Source organism: Lontra canadensis, unplaced genomic scaffold, assembly GCF_010015895.1.
Source record: "Lontra canadensis isolate GAN:19392208 unplaced genomic scaffold, GSC_riverotter_1.0 scaffold40, whole genome shotgun sequence".
NCBI classification, from domain to species: Eukaryota; Metazoa; Chordata; class Mammalia; order Carnivora; family Mustelidae; genus Lontra; species Lontra canadensis.
In genome coordinates this window covers 14,661,048-14,674,414 of record NW_022631034.1, presented here as the reverse complement: position 1 = coordinate 14,674,414, position 13,367 = coordinate 14,661,048, and the positions used below count along the sequence as shown (strand labels likewise).

The 13,367-nt window shown below is 34.0% G+C and overlaps 1 protein-coding gene across 35 annotated transcripts in view; it reads right to left on the bottom strand.

The window, feature by feature from the left end:
* ADGRL2 (adhesion G protein-coupled receptor L2) overlaps window positions 1-13,367 on the bottom strand; it is a 382,248-nt gene that overhangs the window by 40,849 nt on the left and 328,032 nt on the right. For 18 of the 35 annotated variants that reach the window (XM_032870191.1, XM_032870192.1, XM_032870194.1 and 15 more), the window contains 4 exons: window positions 9,899-9,910; window positions 8,180-8,980; window positions 1,277-1,570; window positions 622-725 (listed from right to left, as the gene is read on the bottom strand). In XM_032870191.1, coding sequence (XP_032726082.1) covers window positions 622-725; window positions 1,277-1,570; window positions 8,180-8,980; window positions 9,899-9,910 — 1,211 coding nt within the window. The remainder of the gene's footprint in view (window positions 1-621; window positions 726-1,276; window positions 1,571-8,179; window positions 8,981-9,898; window positions 9,911-13,367) is intronic. The other 17 variants (XM_032870206.1, XM_032870214.1, XM_032870211.1 and 14 more) reach the window with 3 other exon arrangements.

Here is a 13,367-nt window from a genome sequence, read left to right as displayed (position 1 = left end):
TAAGTTTTTCAGATAGCTTTCTCATTTCACTGCCACCCATTTGTAAACTGCTATTTAAAAATCTTATTTATTTATTCCAATGATCCAGAAATTTAAATTAGAATGTAATCAGTATGATACTGGGAGTTATTATCTACTCTTCGCTTGCATTTCAGAAAGGTAGATGACAAAGAGGAAACTAAAATGTCACCGCATTGTGTTGTAATATTAAAGTTACCAATGCCTTTTAAAGTCGTTTTTACTTATTCTATCATAATCATCTGTGATATAAACATCTGCTTGCATTCTGTGGATTCAGTTGCAAACTTAATGGTATTTGATTTATTAGGCCGATGGGCTATTCATCTTACAAACATCAAAAGAAACAGAACAAACTGAATATAAATGAAATCAAGCAAGTATCTACTCATTAAAAAGCTTAACTTAGAAAACAGCATGCCCCAAAACAGCATATGTAACTTTGAATAAATAGTTTACAGACAAAACTATACATGATTTTCTTATTTTTCTACTGAACAAAGAACGATGAAGCCAGTTTCAACATACAAAGCTAAATTATTTATGCTAGACGTTAACACCCTTAATCACCAATGTGTATCATATTAAAAGGTTCCAACCAACCTTCTGAGCCAGCTGATTTACCCAGTGTGAGGTACAGTTGCTAAGATCGGGGCCCTTAGGGTTCCATGTTCCAGTGGAAACCATGCAGAGATAGGATGCAGTTCCTACAACAGATGTAGAAAACAGCAGTGAAACTGAAACCATTTTTCTGCATGCATTCAGGAAATCAGCTACGATGATACTACACTACATGTTAAATTTTGAATAAACACCAATGGAATTGGTTGACAGTAACTGACAAAGAGTAGGGTATAATGCAGATTATAAACAGTAAATATAAAGTCAGCATAGAAATATCAGACGTTTACAGCAAACAAAGAGCCCTTGATTTTCTTGGGACTTATCCAAGACGATACTTGTAATGAGAAAGGCAGCAGTAAGGAAGCCTTCCTGGAGTCCATGGGCAAAAAAATGTCAGGCTTGACCTCTATAGGTCTTCAAGAGGGAGAGAGGTAATTCGGGCCTGACCTTAAATAACTTTTACCCTTCATGAGCCTGTAAGTTATCTACCAATGCTCTATTACCAAAGTTAATAAAAATAGTAAAAAAATAAGCTATTATAAACGTCTCTCTTTCCTCAAAATCACTTCAGTGTAATTAAGAACCTACTCACACTAAATTTAAAAATATAAGTTTGGCATTTTATAAGAACTACCTCTTGTTCCCTTGGGACATGGCCGTTCAACCATCATTCCCCTTTGTGTCTGAGGCCACTTTATCCCCCTCGCGTCTAATGCTTCGCAGAATCTCTCTGGCAGGGGAAAAATATTTGTTACAGGAGGAATTTTGGTTGTAGAAACTGCTGGAGGTGGTTTTGTCCCTTTGCTTCCTTCCTGTGATCCAGCTACAGTTGTGCTCATGGGGCCTTTCTGTGAAGTAGTGCTTGTGGTTGATACTGTGGTTTTGAACAGCTCAGCTGAAGAAGTTATTGTCACAGCTGTGGTAGGCACTATGGAAAAAAGATGAGTATATTAATCTCACACACACTCCCACTCATATACAGGCACACGCGTGAATGTGTATATACACACACACAACACAAAACCTCTCCCAACCAACTATCCCAAAACCAGTAAAATGAGAATTAGTGGGAACACCAGTAGGTTGGAGAAAGAATAAATCCCCTCATTTATTCCAATTTATTCATATTGTTGGCTAAGTAATGGTTGTTTAGACTTTACTATGGATTTTTCTGTATGACTCTAATTTTCTTAAGTCTACTTCTAAATGAAATACTTGATAATACACCTTAAGTATACTTCATCATTTATCATCCAACAGAAACTGAAGGACAGTTTTAGTGTCTAGACCAGGTATATGTTACCACGAAACAATATAGAAAAATTCTTGTTTTATATAAGCCCATACCCTGTAAGTAATCAAATTCAAAGCATCAATAAAAATCTGACAATTACATATAATTAGGACAACAGAAAATTTAGTCACCCACTCTATATCTTGCAGGAAAATAAATACTGTGACATCTTTCCACCCAGCAGCCATTCTTGCTTGAGAGATTTTTAAGCATGCCTGATTAGATCCAAACAGAAGATAGGCTTGGCATGCTTGTGCTGTGTTAGTAAGGAAACATCTGAGGCTTCATTAAGCATATTTACATTTGAAAACGTAGGTAGAAAAAACAACTAGTTCTGGTCAGAGGTTAGGATGTAATCTCTTATCAGGATAACAGGTTAGATCAAATTATGCCCAATTTGAAACCTACCCTACATACCATACTAACAATACAGAGTGTAAAAGGAATTACAGTTACACATTTGAAATTATTTTAAAAGGTTATTTTTGATTTCCAGCATCACTTTCAAACTGTTTAATCTACCAGGTTAAAAAAAAAATGGAGCTTAATGTTTCCTTCATTGATTGCCATTTAATTAGTTTTAACAACTAAAATTCTGCCAGTAAAATTTTAATGCTATCATTTAAAATCTATTAGGTGATCACACTAAAGTTTCATCAACATTTACAGATAACTGGCTCTTGAAACCTTATACATATGATGCTTTTAATAGAGTATAACAAGTTAAAAAACTATTTTTTAAACATTAACTTTTTTTATGCTTTCTCTATAATGTAAGAAACAAACCAGAATATTAAAACTTAAAAAACAAGTTCATCTTATCACTAATATGTTCATTATTTTAAGTTCTGATTCAAAAGTAGTTGTTCATATAGTATGGATACTATTGACAGAATATTCTAAGTCCATCACAAAAAGTAGTGTGTACTTGTTTATAGTTCTTGAAGAGTGAGAAACTTCTTGTCAAAAAAGGCATAGACACTTTCTAAATCTTTTTTCCTTCTATCTCAAAAGAAATTTTTTAATCATGTGCTTTATTTCCAGGGCATAATTTATTGACCATATGAGAGATGTTGTGTCAAACATCATGTCTAGCCAGCTGCTGCAGAAACCGATTCAAACCTGTCTATCTTTTTCTATAAAGCACTTGCCTGACATCTTGTTAAACCTCTGTAATTTTCTTTTGATTACAATGCAGCCAGGCTTTCAGTGTTTTCTCAATTAACATTTGTCAAAAGCATCACACTCTTTTACACAACTGTCAAATGACTGCCTCTGAATCAAATCTTAAAAAGTAGTGGGAAATCGGAGCATAAATGAAAAGGACAGAGGAAAATGGTTTAGTGCCACACCATCTTGTGTATCCCTTGACACTGCACTAATTAGTATGTCTTAAGTCATGGAAATATGTCTTAACAATACCACAATTAGTGATCTGCTAGCTAAGCATCAGGAAAGAATCATGATAACTGAGTCAAGGTAGGTAATAAAATGATCTCTGGTAAATGCACAAAATTTCTTGCAACATGTGAAGTAGTGCTTGTGGTTGATACTGTGGTTTGCATGTGTTTTTGATAATAAATTTCATACATTTTCACTTTTTGTTCATCAAAAGTTTAAAGGAAATCAATCTTCTTCAAAGATAAATCAAAGAAATATTGGGACATCATGAAAAACCTAAAAGTAAACTTGTAAGTGGCAAAACTAAACCCTTTTGAAAGGCCATCAGAATTTCTGGAATTTTGCAAAGCTGAAGTTTTGCAACTTTACAGAAAGCAATTTTTTCTAATGATGAAAACATAAGCGCAGAGGTTGTTTCTGAAAATTAACATTTCTTCCATAAGTGAAGACAGGTCCCAACAGGGCATCTGATAGTGATAAAAGCCGGCACTTATTCAGCATTTATGTACCAGATGCTACGTTAATCACCATTCATGGATCATCAGATCATCTTATTTAATCCTTACCACACAACCCCATGAAGTAGCCACTATGATTATCTTCCTTTTACAGATGAGAAAATTGAGCCATGGTGAAGGTTAGGCAATTTGCTTAAGGTCACCTGGACATACTCTTGAATGTTATGATCTTACTTTTCTAGGCAAAAGATTTTCATAGAATCTGGAAAAAGTATGGCATCCCACAAAGTAATCTGCCCTTATTCTGGAGCATCTAACTGATACTTTTCTGTGTAAATCTCTAAAACAAGAAAAGATGTGGGAAGATAATATAAAATACTAGAGCAACAGATGATAAAAAGTTTCGTAATGTAACTTATGTGGCAAAAGATTCAAAACTCAAGAATGTCCTATAAATCGTAATAGAAAACATGGGAATTCACAGTAGAATTATATCTCAAATCTAAACCTTATTTTACAAAGTTCTGTCCCAGAGTTATCAGAGTGTCGTATCAAGCATCCAGATTAAGTGACTTAGCACTCTGCTTACTTTTGTCATTTGGGTATAGAGACCCAAAAACAGTACTAATAAAATGCTCATAAACATATTTAAAAACTGCCCTGGAAAATTTCAACAAACACATACAGAATGCCTCAATTTACTGTGGTAGTGCTTACTAACAACAGCATCCATTTATCTTAAGGGTCGTGCTTCCCTCACCGGGGTCCACGAACTCACTCATTGTTCACTGAATGAACTCTAGTTACAATGAGTCTGTAGCCTGGAAAGGCAGAAATACGTATTCATTAAATTTACCTTTATTCAATGTCTAAAAATAACGATCATCTTTTATTGAGCAATCATTATCAGTGGACAGATGTTTCAAGAAATGTGTATTCTATGCTAAACACTTCCAAAATAAATAAACCTAACTAGTTCTCTTGATAAAAAATTTTCCCTCATACTACTCAAGTGTCTTACTTCATAATTACTCTAAGACAAATATTCAGGAACTGCCAAAACCCAAGACACAAAATTTTTTCAATATTTGGGAGGGACACCTGGGTGGCTCAGTCAGTTAAGTGTCTGTCTTCGGCTCAAGTCATGATTCCAGGGCCCTGGGCTTGGGCCCCAAGTCAGCTCTCTGCTCAGCGGGGAGCCTCCTTCTCCCTCTCTACTCCCCACAGCTTGTGCGTGCTCGCTCTCTCAAATAAATAAATAAAATATTTAAGAAAAATAATATTTGGGACATCAAATTTGCAGACAAAGTAAATATACAGCAATTCAGATTAAGAAACAGAGTTGAAATAGGACTCAAAGGGTTTTTCCTAAGCCCACTTTAGATGGGGAGAAGGTGAAAGGAAATAAAGAGCTAGTTTAGAGAAATGGAGCAACTGAACTATGTAGAGATAACATAAGGTTAAAAATTCAAAGGAAAAAAAAAAACATGTATCTGAAAACCATGATTAGGGCAAAGAAATAATAATATACTTGCCCTGTTAGGAAGGAAAAGGCTTGGGTTTATAAAAGGGGAAAAGTTTTGAAGCTAATAGACTATGAAACAGTCCACAACAAAAATTGAAAGGAATGGTAATTTTACAGCATGCTGTATACCTTAGAAACACACACAGTAGCAAATCCAGTACATAAGGCTAAACTAAAGCCAAACCAGTCAATCATTGTTTTATGACAGCTAAAGATCTGAATTCTCTGATTGCTCTGTCCTATCAGTTTTGTGGATCTTGCTTCAGAAAAGCTGACAGTGGCTTACTGATTTGACCTAAACTGATGGGCCAGAATAGTTCTGCAAGGCCCCATCTACATGCATATAGATATCAGCCCATCTGAGAGAGACAGGAGTCTCTAAGAGCACGTGAAGATAAATCACAATAGAGAGAAAAGAGAATATGCTTCAATCAGGAGCAAGAGAGATTTAGGTCATATAAAACTTGGTATCACTAAGGGTTTAATATGGGGCCAATAAGAATTTTTACTGTCTGGGAATATTTAAGAATGGCTAACTATATTGGGTAACAAAACCCAGTTGTGGAAACACAACTACCAAATATGCCTGTTTCCCATTTTCAAAGCTGATAACTGGTTTTCAAAAGATATCTAAAGTATTGAAGACTTTTTCATCTGAAATGGATCAAATTATTTACTAGAATATAAGCCACATATGGAAAATTACATCAGTACTCATCTTGCATTCACAAAGTACTCTGTGACAAGTAGACAGGGCAATGATTCTTTGCTGAATTGAGTTTGTACTCAATTTATTCACAGTCTTTCACATGTTGCCTGATTATGAATTTGCATTTTTAAAAGTATTTTATTTCTCTTTTTCCTAATGGAGGGGGAAGAGATTTATTGTCGCCCCAAACAAATGTAACAGCTGTGAGAGTAACACAGGTTACAAAAAAGATTAACACAGCAATCAATATACAATGTCAGATTTTGTCAATTCCTGAATTCTGCCTTTGACAAACCTATAGGATAAAGGCGAAGGATGGTACTAGCTTTTAGAAAAACAGCCGAGACATTGGGGGCTATGGTGAGTGCTGTGAATTGTGTAAGACTGATGAATCACGGACCTGTACTCCTGAAACAAATCATACATTATATGTTAATAAAACATATAGAAAGAAAGAAAAAGAAAAACAGCTGAGATACAGAAAACGTCCCAAATTGCTGGTCTTATGAGAAAAAGATATGTCTAAATTTAAAAGTAAATGATTCTGGGGCCGCTGGCTTGCACAGTCGGTTGGTTAAGTCTCCGACTCTTGGTTTTAGCTCAGGTAGTGATCTCAGAGTCCTGAGACGGAACCCCACGTCAGGCTCTGTGCCCAGCACACAGTCTGATTGAGAGTCTCTCTCCCTCTCCATCTCCGCCCTTCGGTTCATGTTCTCTCTCTCTCTCAAATAAATAAATAAATCTTTTTAAAAATTTAAAAAAAGTAAATGATGCTATGATATTATCCTTGAAGATTTAATTGCTGAAAATTTAACAATGGACATTACTACTATAAATTTAATGCAAAAAAATTCCAGCCATACGTGAATTAGAATAAAAGGGGTATTGCGTTAAGTCAATGTCATTATTCTCTTACTTTTTAAAGAAAAAAAAATCACATATTTTGGTATACTATAATGATTCAAATTAGAAAGTCAACTATAAAAAGTTGTGACTTTTGCTTTTAAGGTCCTTCCTGACCCTATTACAATATTTAGAATTTAGTAACAGTATATCTTAAAAAACATTTAGGTACATGTAATTATGTTTAAGTGTGTAGAGTGTAAGTATTGCTTTGACAGAAAGATAGACTAATTTCTTTTTCACCTTGTTGAAGAGATTGATTTAGTCACTCCATAGAACTTCTTGGTTCCTAAAATTTTCAAGTAACTTAATAATTGGAAAATTCCAAATAACTGAGTATATTGAAATATTCAGATCTTTAAAACACAAATATTATTGTTCAAATAGAAAAGACTTATAATTAGTACAAACTCTGTAACAACATATGAGTAGGTTACTTTTATCATGAGTATGAGGTAATCTTGTTTTAAGGAAATACTCATTTAATTTACCCTCATAAATTGTTTCCCACAGAACTGAATTCAGTTGATCAACTAAAATATATTTCCCAAGATTTTACATTACTTTCTAAAGTAATGATCTTCCACAAAGATACCTAAAGAGACACAAATCGAAAATGTTAGCTGATCCATCTTCATAAATCATCGCGTGGGATCATTTAATGCTTAGTGTCTATGTGTGACAGTTAAAGTCAAAGAAATATTTACTTAAAACCATCACTAATTTATCAGGAAATAAAAATGTGTAATTTTACTAGGAGGATGTTAGATGACTCCCTCTCCTATCCAGACAGCAGATACCAAAACTTCAGAACATTTATGCCTGACATTGTACATCAAGCCTAGCAATTCTCCTAGGACTTCCTAACACACATTTCCCTTAACCACTGGCGCCAAGAAGTTAAAAGGTCTACACATAGATTGTAATCAATTCAGAAGTCACGTAGGAAAAAAACAAAACAAAACACAAAGCTAACAGGTTTGTAGCTGGTATTATATTTTTAGCAATGAAAAACTGAACTGAACAATGATGCTACAATTTTCTGTCGTCAACATTTAAATGAAAAAATTCAGTGAAAGAAAATAGGCCAAACTAAGGCTAGAATGTACCCACTATGTGACAGCAGGAAATACATCATCCTTTGAGCTTTGACTATGAAAAGGAGAAGGAAACAGACAGGAAAAAAACTTCCAAGTCTTTTAAAAATAAGCTTAAAGCCAAAAGCGTTAGCAAGCAAACATTCTTACCTTGGGCAGGATCGGGTGGACCAAACTCCAGAGAATATCGTAAAATGAAGTTATTGTTCCACACGTAGAGTTGGTTATCTCTAGGATTGTAATCCACTGCAGCAATATACTGGTATTGGTTGGGGAAGGGAACATCTACATATTCTCCTCGGTTTAATCGGGTATTGTAAATGTAATCGATTGCATTCTTGCCTGTTTCACTCTCATTGTCTTGATAAACTGACCTGACCACATAGAGGACTCCGCAGATCATAAAAGCATTTGATGCAGCACGTTTGTCATACACAGTCTCCCACGTTGCTTCAAATCGAAGAGTATATGGATTTAGTTGGCTAATAACTATCATTCCATTGTTCTGTTCAGTGGCGTAAATGACCCATAAGCCATTTTCATCAACGGCTAGGTCGATATCAGTCTTCCCTCCCCATCTATATGGTGAGGTATCATGATAGTTGGCATAGTTAATTATGGCCTCTCCACTCTTAATTCTAGTCCTCAAGTCAAATTTCACAATGTTCCTGGTTCTCTCTTTGTTAAAGAAGACAGCACCGTCATACACCACAAATCCAGTACCGTCTACTCGATTGGGAAGTTTATATGTCGTTGTTTGGCGACTATTTTGGAAATCTTCTAAAGAAGCATATTCTATTAAAGTATCAGTACGATAGGGAGTCCAGGGCATGAAATAAATTTTATCTGCAGCCTGAAGAGGGTCCTTGCACCAAGCACCTGCCTTTTGTTCAGCTTCATATATACATGGTGAATCCACAATTGCTTTCAAGGTCCCAGGGCACACAAAAACTAACAGTCACAGAGAAAAGACAACAATTAAGCCAAGTTAAAAAATGAAACAGGCAAACACAAATTTTAATGATCACAAATCAGAAGAGAAAAAAAGTGTTTTATTAACATGAGATTTAACCAAAATTTATACTTAATACCGTACCACCCTTCTTTCCTCAAGTTACAATAATCGATGTAGCAGCATACAAAGTGGCTGGAGTTTATTTTCACACATACAAGCCTAAGTTTTTCATAACTGAGCTGACAACGTGCATTTTTGTTACGGTTTTTAATCTTATAATCTGGTAATTAATATTTCAAAACTTTGAGCTTTGTGTGTAACATGTACAAAGTACTTTATTTTAGTCCCAACTTTGTCCCCTTACCTCCCCTATCCTTCTTACAAACCCCCAAAAGCAAAACACTAAAATAAAGAAAATAAAACGAAAACCCAATGTGAAGGCTTATTTAGAACTTTTATAAAAGTCAGACTGAAAACAAAGGTGCTTCAATTGAAGAAACATAAATATTCAGGAAATGTAATTAGGAACAGAGAAAAGTAAATACAAGGAAAGCAGTGATGAAACAACCGGGAGACCCTGTAACCATGGCATGCTATGGAGAGGGTTCTGGAAGCCAGGCAGGATGACACTTTAATAATAAAATATCCAGGGGTGTCAGAAAAAAGAGATAAAGGGTGAAAAAGAAACCCAGAAAGGAGCAGCTCCCCCTCGCCGACTTCAGAATTTTTACCCCATCACCAGATTTAGCAGTCATATAATTTCATCGTAAACAGTCGACTTCTTTATGAGGTTCATTTATGAGATCCTGCTGATTATTTTAATGTCAGGAGTGTTGTGGAGGGAGGGAAGGGAGGGGTGACATCCATAAGGCACATAACAGGGAGCTGGGGTTCAGACTGTATATGTTATTTACCTTTTTGCTCCACTTCTATTTTAAGCATCGGAAGAAAAAAAAAGTGCGAGGAAAAAAGAAAAAAGATTAAAATAAATTGACTATTAGTCTAAGACTGAATTCGTAATAGATGCTAAATATAGGAAGAATATGAGCTGTACTACTTTGGATAAAGAGAAACACACAACAGGAAAACCTAGCAGGAGAAAGATTCTAAAGTAACATAAAAGAACATGGATCAATCATTTTAGTAGATTAAGGAGGCAATACAAATATGTTGGCATGTTGCTTCACTTAGTGTACCTGAATAAATAATGAAACTCTTCACTAATGCATGGTATATATACTCTTGCCTTTCTAAAGTCACTCAGCATTTTTATCGTTTTACTTTATATACGTATGCTACAGACACAAATGCATGCAAAGGTGTATCATCCCCATCTATCTTATTATATGAGCTCATTATTAAATTGACTAAAATCAGTTAAGCATAACAACAGGAAAATATATCATAAAAAAATGAAACTCAATTTTGGACCTTAGGTCAAAATTAATGAATATTGATATGGTTATATTTTAACACTTTCCCAAAGACATTTATGTAAGAATAAATATATAATTATGCATCTTAGTACTTTTTAATGTCTCTTTATTATTTTCTATTTCTAGAAAAATCCATCTTAATCATAAGGAAAAAAATGCCTCCTTTGCAGGATATATAAAATCTCCCCTGCTACCCCAATAAGGATTCTGAAGGGTGGGGTAACATAGTGTCTTTCTTTCCCACCAAGAATTAGTAAATTTGCTTATTTAGGTTTACATATACTTTACAAAATAAAATTCTTACTAAATTCCCTATATTACATATCTCAAACTTGTTATATTAAGTCTATTTAAAAAAAAAAAGTAAGCAAAATACATACAAGGAAAAAGCAAGCACAGTAGGCAAGGAGAAAAAGGAAGAAAGAATTATGGTTAGCTTATTATGACATTGTCTACCATCATCAATTTACACAGAAAGCAAGCTGGCATGCAACGACAATCATACCAAGCATTCAAAGCAAATACCTTGACTCCACAGACCCCATAAAAGGTAAATGCTTTCATAAAACAAACCTGATTAGTACAGTTATATGAGAGAAAAAAATCCTCCCTCCAAGAAGTCTAAAGAAACGGATTATACAGTTAGGAAGGGTGCTATATAAGATTCTTGTTGGTAAATAGAAGTCTAATAATTACAAACCATAAAACACTATTTTAGGTTGTATGTAGGCTCTGAAGTATGTTGCCTGAATTTCATAAAGTGACCAGATTAATGTCTGTGAATCTCCCTCTTTGCTTATTAAAATGCATCAGGGTGTGCTAATATTCTATCTCCAAACTGATTACTCAAAGACACTGTAGTTGCACATTTCATTAAGATGTCTTAGCTTGATTAATTTTTAAAAATTACAATAATTCATCAAGATTAAATACTGACCTCCTGAAATACTTCAGGGAGAAATGCCATACAAATATTTTGCTACAGGAATAGCATATAACCCTCTGCATTAAACAATACCACCTCCCCATCCAATTTGGTCTATTTGACCACTTTCAGGAAACATACTTGCCCTATAATGTGTAATTCTGACTACATCCAGGAAAAGTAAGTTCAGCATTACTGATATGAAAGTTCTTTTTTATAAACTACTCCTCAACGAAGAGCGATATTATACCTGTTTAGAATCAATAACGGAAGGGCGTGGTGGGAAAATGAGGATAAGAGAAATTATTAGTCTTGTGACGTCTCAGACTATATTTATATACAGCCATATTCTTTTTTTCAGGAAAGAATGATTTTACTGAGTGAATCAATTAAATGTAAAGGATGGGAATAATACATTTTAAAATATGTTACATATTTAAAACAGAACTTAAAACAAGTTCATTAAGGAATGTATAAAAATATATTTGTTTTCCATTCATTGAAAATGGCTAGGCTTTATTATGTGATACACTAAAATGACCGTGCATTTGCTTAGCACAATATTAAATAGGGAAGTCTTCCTTTGTGATTTAACTAATCACTTGAAGAAAAGAAAATGTATAGAAGTTGTACATAATTTAAAACTGATGAAAACAGAAGTAACACCCAAATGTAAAAATAAAAAATAATTAAATAAAACTTTGATGACTGATGAATCATGTAAGATATGGATACTGAAAACAAAAGTCCTTACATTATGATTTTTATGAAAACCCAAAGGACAGAGATCTGTCAAACCAGCCAAAACTTCATCAACCCAGAAGAATATAAAAATACAATAAAATTAATGAAATTAGCATTCTTCATCACATGCCAAATGTATATTGCAACTTGTTTTAAAAGACTGTATGAATTAATTCATAACAATACATTTGCTATTCTATAGACCAAACATAAATACACAACCCACTAACATCAGTGGAGGACTAGATGGATATGCAAGAAACAAAATTGCCCCAAACAAACTTAAGCCTACATACTCTGTATCTGAAGTGACACACTATTTCATTTTGAATAATCTCACACTGGTTCATTAAAAAATTTAATTAGTAGTAATGGTTATTTTCTCAGATAAAACTTATAGCTAAAATTATGGTATAATTTGTATAATTTAATGATAATTTGAAAAAGAGGGCACAAATGTCAAAACCAATCTTGCCTATAAGGTACCAAATTCTAATAATTATTTTCCTTTAGCCTATAAGATCTTTATGATTTCTTTTAAACACATACACATTCAATTACTAACATTTCTGTTAATGATAAAGGATAAGCGGGACACATACATTTTTGACACAGGCATTATCTGGGTAGATATAAATGTCACATGTAATATTACATGTGTCTGTCTATAAACATAAAAAGTAAAACAAATAATGACATTTCTAATAAATTCTGTTGAGTAAATTTATTATAAAATTTTTAAAAATCAGAAAATTTCTGGATTTTTTTTTTTTAAAGGAGGGAATGTATTTAGATGTGTAAACCGCTTGAGAATTTGCTCTAGATAGAAACTGGCATAAAGCCAGATGGTAAAAGACCTATAATTAATGTTTTAGTGACAATTTTTAATCAACTATATAAAGTTTGAAAGGGGTATGCAAATGATACAAAGTACTAAAACAAGGAGGAGGGGCATTTGGGTGGCTCAGTAGGTTAAGCATCTGCCTTGAGCTCAGGTCATGATCTCAGGAGACTCGGATAGAGCCCCACATTGGGCTCCCTGCTCAGTGGGAAGCCTCTCTCGCCCACTCCCCCTACTTGTGTTCCCTTTCTCGCTGTCTCTCTGTGTCAAATAAAGAAATAAAATCTTAAAAAAAAAAAAAAAAAAAAAAAAAACGGGAAGGGAAAAATAACAGGCTTAAAATGAAAGTATAAGGGATGGGTATAACAGAAACAAAGAAACGAAAGGAGAGGAAAATAAGGAAAAGAGATAAGGATATATACAATCATACCTAATGT